Source organism: Anarrhichthys ocellatus, unplaced genomic scaffold (genome assembly GCF_004355925.1).
Source record: "Anarrhichthys ocellatus isolate YVR2014 unplaced genomic scaffold, GSC_Weel_1.0 scaffold48, whole genome shotgun sequence".
Taxonomy (NCBI): domain Eukaryota; kingdom Metazoa; phylum Chordata; class Actinopteri; order Perciformes; family Anarhichadidae; genus Anarrhichthys; species Anarrhichthys ocellatus.
In genome coordinates, this window is record NW_022280078.1 from 1,146,075 (window position 1) to 1,156,626 (window position 10,552).

Here is a 10,552-nt window from a genome sequence, read left to right on the forward strand (position 1 = left end):
ACATACATACATACATACATACATATATATATATATATATATATATACATACATACATACATACATACATACATACATACATACATACATACAGACACACACACATATACTGCATATATATAGTGTGTTTATTTGAAGTATATAATAATATGTCCAATTCAACATATATTAACCGAATATGGTGTCATAAAAATTATCATATTAGCCAATAAAACGATCAAATCAGAGCTGGGCAAAATTGTTTGTATTTCACTTTTTTTAAATAGGTTTTGATGAGCTAGATGCTATTCATTTACAGAAATTATATCTTTAAAATACAATAGTTTACCAATCTGTGTCGTTTATTTTGTTGACGCTGTGGGCGTTTTCAAACTTGCGTCAGCAACTGTTTCCGGTGGTCACGTAAGGTAGGCTTCTGCCGTCAACAGTGTGAATAAGGGGCAAAAGCAAGCGTACAGTAACAGCCAGGGGTGGTGTGTGATTGGAGAACTGTTTGTACACTAACCGCATGTTTCATCCAGGCCACCAGCGCGATTATTTTTTAGCCATAGTTTCTTTTTTTTCCATGTTCGCTCGAGCAGGATGTCTTCCCAGGGTGGCATGGACCGGCTGCCGAAGGTCATTGTGGCTAGCTTGACTAAAACGATAGCGGACGTTAGCTAACTTTAGTTGTGTTAACTAACCTCACAGACGAATAAAGACGTGCCGCTACCATTAACCTCAGTAATGCAGCACCGCTGCACACCATTTACGGTCGAAAAGGCGAAGCTAACTCATTCACTGCGGAGTGTTTAAACCATGCTGAACAGAAACGTTTCATAACAACCTAATAACATTTTAAATGTAACATGTATTAAAGGGCCAAACGCAAGTATCTTACAACTTTTACAATTCAATACGTTCTTCTCGCAAATTCTGCATGCTTGTCATTATTAACAATCGATTATTTCATATAAAAAAGTCCACATTGATTATTGGCATGCCTGTTTGTGTCGACGTTAGCTAAAGCCATGCTATCTCTGTCATCTCCTACCTGTCCTGCGTTAGTGGAGACAGTACAAACATTTAGATTCAACTGAAACAAGTACTGTGGGGCCAATCAAGTGTAAACAAAAGTACAGTTAGGTGGTCACGTTTCATCACCTGTTAGGACGTTATTCTCTTTCACAGTGGCGTGTAGTCTTGTTATTGCTCGACTTGTAATGGGGTTTGGCAAGACGCATGTCAACATCCAAACTGAGTTAATTACGCACTCCTAATCCTGGATTAGCACACAAACCTGACTGTATGCCAGGCGTCCCACTGAGTGAAACCGCTACATCTGAGACGTGGTTAAATCAGTAACTGTATCTACGACTATAACAATGGAAATGGGTGTTTTCAGACCAGCAGCTATCCTCCAAATCATTGCGATGCTAACTATTAGCCTTCAACTGGCCCCTTCCTGTGATATCTTCACGTTTCAGAGGTTACTGCGCAAACCCACCTCGGTAGTGTCAATCCTTATAGAGTATATCAGTTAGATTTTACTAGATTCAGATGTAACTTACACCAAATGCCTTGATATACTGCATTCTCCAATACTGTGTTTTGTCTTTTTCAGAATGGGGAACTTTACATCCTCCCCGTCTCTGTCCAGCACATCCTGTGTACAGTATGTTAAGGTAAGTGGATGCTCACAGGTCTGTTGCCTTGTGCTGTGAATTTCTCTGCAACCTATTTTTAATTGTTTCCGTCTGTTACATTTTGCATTAACATCTGTAACCACCAGCATGCCTTAGCTTCGTAGTCAACTGTGTTTGATGGCTTCTTCTGTCAGTTTACGCCAGTATATTACTCTGTATATATTTTTTGTTGTTGTCAAAAATCTGTTATGAAGTGGCACTACAGTTTTCTCACTCATTAAACATGAATAATGGGAATATTTAATAATTCAGCTTTGCTTTAGCAACTCCTTTGAGGCCCGGTACGTTCAGTCTATTTGTGTTCTACTGATATTTAATAAAATCTATTTTTTTTTTTTTGTTGCGTGACCTTTCAGGAGATGGTGTCGCAGAACTGTGTTGTGATATTTTCCAAGACCACGTGTCCTTATTGCAAAATGGCCAAGAATGTGTTCAATGAAATTGGTGCGACCTACAAAGTGATCGAACTGGATGAGCACAATGACGGGAGGAGAATGCAAAAGGCCTTAGCTCAGATGACCGGTGCCAGAACGGTAAGAGCCTCCTGTTGGGATTTGGGTTTTGTGAATTTGATTTCAGCATCTATGGAGACAGGAATCAAAACATGCAGCTTGTTTGTTCTGGCAGCTCTGCATTTAAGTTACATTTAGATTACTTGATTAGTGTGTTTTTTGGACAGTAGCTAAGACTACGGAATTTTATCCTGACCATCTGTAATGATAATTTGAACATTTTCTATAAGGCTTAAAATATATAGGTACACTATATAGGTACAATTCTATGTTAAGTGAAATGTCACCGGTACATTGAGTCTGTATAATATACACTGAGGACACTAAACAGGGTTTGAAAGTTACAATATGTAGATTGTTTTAAGATCAAAATGAGGCTTAAATGTATGCGTGCAGTATGTATCACAATCATGCAAGACCCCTTAACACATTTCATATTTAGCTTTTATTTTATTTAAGTGCTGACTCGCTGTGTTCTTCCTCTTCTACATCGACGGCTGTGGAAGTTGATAATAAGTTGAAATAAGCACAGCTTAACTCTTGATTCTAGATTTCTTTTGAATATGTTGCATAGTTCTAAAACACATGATTTGTCGTTAAGTAAAATAATTAAGTGATGAGTAAAACGGATCAAAATAACAACTCTTTGTATTGCACTTCTCACAAACGTAAGTTGCAAATTCCACGGCCAAAATGCAGCACAAACACAGGACTGCCAACCATTTAAAGAAAGGCATTTGAAACTGGGGATGTCCCGATCAAGTTTTTGTGGGCCTCGATACAATTCTGAGTCCAAACCGATACTTCAATTTACCTAAATGTTGATCAATGTCTGACACATTGAAATAACAGTTGTAGACTACAGCATCTAACACGCCTTATTGTTCACGAGCTACTTGATCCAAATACGTAGATTAAGGAGAGGTGGACAAAACACGGGAGAGTTCGGTACAGAAAAGGTTTTCATTTGCTTTATTTTAGTTGATACTGATCCGTTAAAATATGCTTATGACAAGAAAGTATGTATAACTGCACTGAACCTCATCTCTTTTCTAAGAACTGATGTTATGACCTGATTTGTGTGTTCAGGTGCCGAGAGTCTTCATTAATGGAAACTGCATCGGGGGTGGCTCTGACACCAAACAACTCCATCAGCAGGGAAAGCTCCTGCCCCTGATCCAACAGTGTGCTCCCTGCTGTGCTGCCGGCAGCTCCGACGGCTCGGGCAGCGGGCAGTTCGAGGCGGCTAAATGACTAACCGTTCTTGTAGCTTTATTCAATCCTGTATTTACTAAATGTTCGCTCGATCTCGTGCTACAAGTTAAACATTGCTTGAGCATGTTATTTATTTCTCAAAGTGCTTTTGATACTTGATGTTAGGCTCCATACATTTTCATGCAGGGATGTACAGTATGCTTATTAAAGTTGCCATCTTTTAAAGGACACCTGTGGAACTACTTCTCATCTGCATGGTTGTTTTATTGTATATTACATTCATAAAAAGAAAAATATGATCTCTCTCAGCGTCAAGCATCATCAAACTGTGAACATCGTTGGGTTGTGAAGTATTGACTGTGTGACTCAATACTCATTTGATTGTAATTTCTTTGTTGTAAGATTTAAAAAACTGCAGATATCTGTATAATTACCACATTTTAATGTGCACATTTATTTGAACATTACACAAAATTGTGAGAAATGTTCATTTGTTTTTAATTTGTCTTCGAAGTAATTTCGATGTCATTTTTTCTGAGATTTCAGCAAAAGCTGTGTTTGTCTTTATTTGGTGAACAGTAATAACTTAAGTCTTGATGCTGGTCAGTGTTATGAATGTACAAATGAATGAGGTGTGTACAACAACCACTCGAAAATGTTTTCTTAATGCCAAGAATGTTTTTTTATTAATAAATATGAATGAAACTCCACCGTCAGCCTCCCATTGTTTGCGTTTTTTACTAAGAGTCCTGAATTTGTCATCCCCGTCGTCTTAGGCGGGCGGGTATTGTGTCTAGTTTGTACGAGGGCAATGTTTAGTTTATAGTTAATAGGTCATTCGTTTTTATTTTTCTCTTTGCAAATGTTGGTACGTGTATTTTCTTAAAATGCTGCTCGTTGCCAATGTTTTGAAGTAATTATGTCAAATATATGTTACTCTCTAACGGTATACGCTGTGCAATAAAACGCGTGCACCCGCATTGCTCACATTTGCACGGCATCACGTTGAGGTCACTCCAGTGCTTCATTGAAATTAGCTTGACTAGCGGGCACTGCTAAGCTAGGATATTAGCATCTCGTATATGTGCACCGTAGGTTGAATACACATTGTAAATAATGGCTGGCAGCGCAGGAGAGTGGTGTCTGATGGAGAGCGACCCCGGCGTGTTCACAGAACTGATTAAGGGTTTCGGTGAGTGACTGGTACCTCAACGTTAGCTAGCTCTGCTCATTCAGTGCACCGTTTGCTATCAGACAGCGCTAGCTAGATAGCTTCTTTAACGCTAACGGCAACTTCTAAATTAGCTACTGTTGATTTTCCTACGCTTAAATCAATAAAATGCCATGCCGATTGAACCGAAATACTCGAGAGGCGGTCTATTCCAAACAGCCACCCAAACGCTGCATATTGTAAACAGTTGCATGTAATAATTGGGCAGCCATAGCTAAGTCAATTAGACAAGCTAACTAGCTAGCATTACTCAGCGTTCAAAACAACGGCGCGTGGAAACAAAATCCCTCGTGAATGACATTTGTTGTAGTAATAATAATAATAATACATTTTATTTATATAGCGCTTTTCATAAAACTCAAAGACACTTTACATTAAAATCATCATATATAAAAGCAATACACTAAAAACATAAAATACACAATAGTGGTCACACATTAAAAGCAGTTTAACAGAACAGGTGGGTTTTGATTTGAGATTTGAATATGGAAAGGTCAGTGCAGTCTCGGATGTGTTTGGGGAGAGAGTTCCAGAGGGAGGGGGCAGATATGGAGAAGGCTCTGTCACCCCATGTCCGGTGCTTGGTCCTGAGTGGAAGAGACAGGAGGTTGGCATCAGAGGAGCGGAGCCGACGGGATGGAGTGTGGTGGTGAGGTAGGAGGGGGCCTGATTGTGGAGGGCTTTATGAGTGAGGGGAAGGATTTTGTATTGGATCCGTTGTGGGATGGGGAGCCAGTGGAGGTTCTGGAGAGTTGTGGTTTGCTCTGCAGACTACCCGCCAGTGGGAAAATCAGCTCACTTAGTTAACGTTCTGGAAGACCTTACTTAAACATTTGCTGTAAAAGTGTGAATAAATATGTGGTGCTTTACTCGTCCATGTCAGGTTACAAAGGCGCCCAGGTTGAAGAAATATGGAGCATGGAGCCAGAGAACTTCGACAACTTGAAGTATGTTAATACCTGCAGCCTCGTTACATTGCACGCTCCCTTCTTAAGACAGGCCTTTTAAATGCATCTGCTCTGTTCCAGACCAGTTCATGGGTTGATTTTCCTGTTCAAGTGGCAGCCAGGCGAGGAGCCAGCAGGGTCGATCGTTCAGGACTCAAGGCTCGACCAGATCTTCTTTGCAAAACAGGTACCTCTGTCGTTAAATACATACTATTTTAATATTAGCAAGACAGTGTTATTTTGCAGCTCTAGTGTAAATAACATTCTGCCAACTAACTTTGGAATCATCATATGGCAACTGTAATGATTCATACATTTACTATCCGTTGCACCATTTTACAGTTTGATTGTTCAAATTTCTATGGGGGTGTGATGTGGGCTCTTTTGAAAAAATATTTGCATGAATAAGGGGATATTCTATCCGTCCAATGCATTGTTGTGTATGCTATCTGTGTGTTTTCAGGTCATTAACAACGCCTGTGCCACCCAGGCAATAGTCAGCGTTCTGCTCAACTGCTCCCATTCTGACATGCTGCTCGGAGACACACTGACTGAGTTCAGAGAGTTTTCACAGAGCTTTGACGCCGCTGTACGTTCATGGTATTTTTCTCTTGAATCCAAAAAAAACACAGTAAATGTATATTATTTTATCGAAAAACTACGAACCTCCATTTTTGAACTTAAGTGACGCCAGTAACTCAAATAATAAGCAGTAAATCATTCATGCATTCAAAAAAAAAAAAGTGAACAGAGCTTTCCTTTTTGGAGCAGTGATGTATTACACAACTCGCTGTCATTTCCCCTTCCTGACAGTTTCATCCTCTTACCTTGATGACTCGGTTGTCTGTTGAAAAGATCCCGGCTGAAAGTGATTTTTGATGTTCAACTTCTCCTTTGATGTGGAAAAGTTCCAAGTAGAGACACTTCTTCTGCCTCGACGAAGATGCTGTGTGTCGTTTTTATTTTAGTCTAAACCAGTTTTATAAATGGCAACAATTAATTAAGCAGGAAAACTAGCAGGAGTGGACTCACCGCTTCGGACAATCTGTATATTTCCATATTTCTAGGCAAGATGTAGAAGCAACAAAATAGTAATTTATTCAAATGAGTACCTTTTATTTAATATTATTGACATAAACTCATTGAAAACTAATTGGATGCATGTCATGTTACCAGACACAGGAATGTATAACGTGTTCCTTCATGATGCTGCTGCATCTTTAAGGCTAGGCTCGTACAGTCAGCATTATAATCCTGCTCCTCCCGCTCTCCTCAGATGAAAGGTTTGGCTCTTAGCAACTCCGAAGTGATCCGACAAGTTCACAACAGCTTTGCCAGGTAAGCTCCCGCTCATATCATATTTAGCTGGAGAGAGAGTCTGTTTGATTGGCTTCATGCTATTTTAGCTCCTCATTCTAACTGTAGAAAGCGATTGGCCCATTTGTTGCTCATGCATCTGGCTGGGTCAGATGTTGGTCACCCCGAAACTTTGTCAGTGCCGGTTCTCTTATGTAGGAAGTGGGAAATACAAACATTTTTAGTTTCGTCACGGCGTAGCACTTTCTCCACCTGCTTGGTGATAACAATTTTAATTGGAACATTCTGTACATCACGTTGATTTGGAGTTACAGTTTTCATGGAACAGGGTGCGTTCCTAAATCCCTACGTGTCACAAAACAACAGCTTCTACAGATGTATGTGTGATTCATGATGATTATCTTCGATGTTGATCTCACTATTGTGCGCTGTCTCGTATTTACAGGCAGCAAATGTTTGAATTTGATGCAAAGTCGTCAGCGAAGGACGAGGACGCGTTTCACTTTGTGAGCTATGTTCCTGTAAACGGTCGACTATACGAGCTGGACGGACTCCGAGAGGGACCAATTGACCTCGGTGAGCAGAATAAAAGCCATTTGTTATTTCTCTATTATTGCTTTACGCTTTCAGCACCAACACGAGCAGTTATGCCCCTCGGTGTGCGGTCCTCCAATGCGTAGTCTCTATCTGGTTGGCCATGGCCCATTTCCCCTAAAACTGTCTCTTTTTAAGGATGATGTACTGGGCGGTTACTGTATATACGGACACCTATTATTCATCCCTGTCTGTGTTTTTCACCAGGTACATGCAACCAGGATGACTGGATCAGCGCAGTTCGCCCTGTGATCGAGAAAAGAATACAGAAGTGAATGTCTTTAGTCTTTACATTAATTTTAGAAGAATGTTAGGTCAACCAGATGCTTCCTGTCACAGTTGATGTGGCTTTAATGCTTTTAATGAATCCCTTTCTTTTAAGACGATGAGTAGTAAGACAATTAATAGAGATAATTAATGTAAGGCACTGGTGCAGAAATGATTTTGCAGACAAGTTTTTTTTTCATCCATCTCATTTGATTTATTTGCATTTTTTTAATAGTTTGTATTCTTATGAAGCAATGATAGTATTTTCTCTGTATATACAGACATCAGATATCTGTATAATACTGTACCGCCTTGACTTTCTTGAGTTTACCCTTCTATACTTAATAAAACTGTATTATTGTTTCCCTCTTCAGGTACAGTGAAGGAGAGATCCGATTCAACCTCATGGCCATCGTGTCAGACAGAAAGATGATTTACGAGAGAAAGATCGCAGAGCTCCAGACCCAGCTTACTGAGGTGAGCAGAAGAGCTCAACCAGTGCACACATGACAAAGAGTAATATGTATGTTCACATCTCCCTGTGAGGCTGCATGGGAAATGCATCACATTCATAAGTTGGAGGACAAAACCATGTTGTGCTCAAGGAGAAGAAAAAAAAAAAAAAGTGCTCCAGTAGTTGTGTACACACACACACACACACAGTCTGATACGACTACTCTGTTTTTAATAAAATCTAGTGCAATGATGCAATCTATAACTATCTCAGAACATTATGAAAAGAAGTATTCGGGACAAGGAAGTCAGGGAATCGGGTGGATTTCTAATAAGAACTCTGTTTTTTGCATTTATGGAATATATAAACATTCCCCCTTTAGAGAGGGGTCAAAGAGTATTTCCCCCCAAAGCTGAAACTTCTTGTTTCACTGACCTGCTTCTGGTTGATACGTGTAGTCTTGTTACACCCGATGCCACACCCAGCGTCATTATTGGGTTTATTATTGCTGTCGGAAATGTGCTCCGTTGCACCTGGAACCAACCACGCCAACGGTGATGTCAAGGTATACCGATCACACGTCAGCATGACTGCAGCAAGGTGAAGCTTTCAACCACTGGAGGTCAGCAAACACAAGGTTTAACTTCATACAGTGGGAAACCTCTTCATGCAAACACGTTAAAGGAGTGGAGTATTTTTGCTGCTTCATATTCACTGTTGCCTTATTTAGTTATTACTAATGAAACTACATGTTTCTCTATTCTCGTTTTTTCCCCTTGTGTTCCCAGGATGAACCGATGGACACAGACCAGAGCAGCACGTTTCTTAGCTCCATCCAGTCTGAGATTGCCAAGTACCAGCTCCTTATTGAAGAGGAAAATCAGAAACTTAAAAGATATAAGGTGGGTTTCTCAAACACCACATTCCCTACTATTACATGCGACATTCACTGTGATATAAATGCAGAAAATAGGCCCATAAGGCTACAGTGTGTCTTTCCTGTGGAGAAATACCTCTGGAATAACCACGAGCACATTATGAATGTAGAGGCTGTGTTTACTGTAAGAGGGCTTTTTTTAATTTCAGGTTTTTATTCACTTGTGGGTTTTCTGTGTTTTCTCAGATTGAAAACATTCGGCGAAAGCACAACTACCTTCCATTCATCATGGAGCTGCTGAAGACACTGGCAGAGTACCAACAGTTAATACCTTTGGTGGAGAAGGTATTTGCTTTTCTTCAACATGACTGGCCTTCTATGCATGCGTGTCAGACTCGAGTACATCGTTGGGTATTCCTCTTCGTTATTTTTAATGGGATATCTTGTAGTTTTAAGGGACTCTCGTGGATAAATAATGGATGACTTTGGTCAATGTCGACGGTCTCGGGGAGGAAAAATAATCAACAAACACGATGAAATTGCCAAAGTATTTCAGCTTCAGTGTTTATTCTAACCACTAGAGGGCACAAGTGAATGTCTCACAAGCGTGCCATGCCCAGTTCATGAATAAGACATTGATTATCTTGTTTTTACAATTCTTTAGGTGTGTTTTAATTAAAATAAAATGCAAATGCGTTTGTTTATTTGTCACCAGGCGAAGGAGAAGCAGAGTGCCAAAAAAGCCCAGGAGGCCAAGTGAACGACAACAACACACTTCCAATAGAGAAGCCTCTAATCACACACATCCAGAGCGACAGTCCCCCTTTCATCACTGAGCCACATGCAGATACTGTTCATCTTCATGTCACTGACTGCGGACGGTCCGCAGCACTTCTTCACCGTGGTGAACCATCCAGACATTAAGAACTGCACTGCAGGTGTAGCAGAGAGACTACGGCCAAACACTCTCTCCGTGTGTGTCCATCGGCTCTAATGCATGTAGAAGGAATGATGTGCTCAAATTATGTTCCGTCTTATTTTCATAATAAAATGTCTAGATGTTTGTGAATTTGTGTTTTTAATATCCTGAATTCCAGAACAGCGTTTCAGATCTTAACTCATTTGCAGATTTATTTATTTATTTCCCTAAATGCTCCCCACAGATGAATTCATTCTGCAATCAGACTTAGTGGTAGAGCTTTGTCGCCACCTACTGGTAAAACAGGCAAATGAGGCTTACATTTACAGTACATTACAAAAAGCAATGTGCCAAACCTTTTTTTCTGTCCAGTGTTACTTTATAAGTTTTTGACAAAATGAATATCAAACAATGTAGCAATGGAGTCTGTGCTCAAATCTTTTGAGCCGATGAGAGCACACCAACAAGCTGCCTACTTATAAGTGCATCATAAAAAAACAAAAGCTACAAATTTAGTGACTCCTGTTTCTTTTG

General features: G+C 40.0%; 2 protein-coding genes across 4 annotated transcripts; both read left to right on the plus strand.

The window, feature by feature from the left end:
- The first annotated feature begins 385 nt into the window (after positions 1-385).
- Positions 386-4,116, plus strand: glrx2 (glutaredoxin 2). Of its 3 annotated transcripts, none has more exons than XM_031869731.1 (4): positions 386-407; positions 1,604-1,664; positions 2,042-2,218; positions 3,287-4,116. In XM_031869731.1, exons 2-4 carry the CDS (start codon positions 1,605-1,607, stop codon positions 3,449-3,451), a joined length of 402 nt encoding a protein of 133 aa, XP_031725591.1. In that variant the 5' UTR covers positions 386-407; position 1,604; the 3' UTR covers positions 3,452-4,116. The 3 variants fall into 3 exon arrangements, with proteins under 3 accessions (XP_031725591.1, XP_031725589.1, XP_031725590.1); XM_031869729.1 differs by lacking the exon at positions 386-407 and adding an exon at positions 415-618; XM_031869730.1 differs by lacking the exon at positions 386-407 and adding an exon at positions 529-1,468.
- Positions 4,117-4,413: 297 nt separating this feature from the next.
- Positions 4,414-10,168, plus strand: uchl5 (ubiquitin carboxyl-terminal hydrolase L5). Its single transcript, XM_031869772.1, has 11 exons — positions 4,414-4,604; positions 5,527-5,590; positions 5,672-5,777; positions 6,054-6,179; positions 6,867-6,928; positions 7,353-7,483; positions 7,709-7,772; positions 8,143-8,245; positions 9,011-9,124; positions 9,346-9,444; positions 9,815-10,168. Exons 1-11 carry the CDS (start codon positions 4,529-4,531, stop codon positions 9,857-9,859), a joined length of 990 nt encoding a protein of 329 aa, XP_031725632.1. The 5' UTR covers positions 4,414-4,528; the 3' UTR covers positions 9,860-10,168.
- The last annotated feature ends 384 nt before the right edge of the window (positions 10,169-10,552 follow it).

Bases quoted from the DNA above. Each gene is read 5' to 3' on its own strand.
- glrx2 (XM_031869729.1), top strand. From the start codon at position 509: ATGTTTCATCCAGGCCACCAGCGCGATTATTTTTTAGCCATAGTTTCT. The intron at 619-1,603 runs GTCATTGTGGCT...TGTCTTTTTCAG, and splicing joins GCATGGACCGGCTGCCGAAG to AATGGGGAACTTTACATCCT. The intron at 2,219-3,286 runs GTAAGAGCCTCC...TTGTGTGTTCAG, and splicing joins AGATGACCGGTGCCAGAACG to GTGCCGAGAGTCTTCATTAA.
- uchl5 (XM_031869772.1), top strand. From the start codon at position 4,529: ATGGCTGGCAGCGCAGGAGAGTGGTGTCTGATGGAGAGCGACCCCGGC. The intron at 7,773-8,142 runs GTGAATGTCTTT...TTCCCTCTTCAG, and splicing joins ATCGAGAAAAGAATACAGAA to GTACAGTGAAGGAGAGATCC. The intron at 9,445-9,814 runs GTATTTGCTTTT...ATTTGTCACCAG, and splicing joins TAATACCTTTGGTGGAGAAG to GCGAAGGAGAAGCAGAGTGC.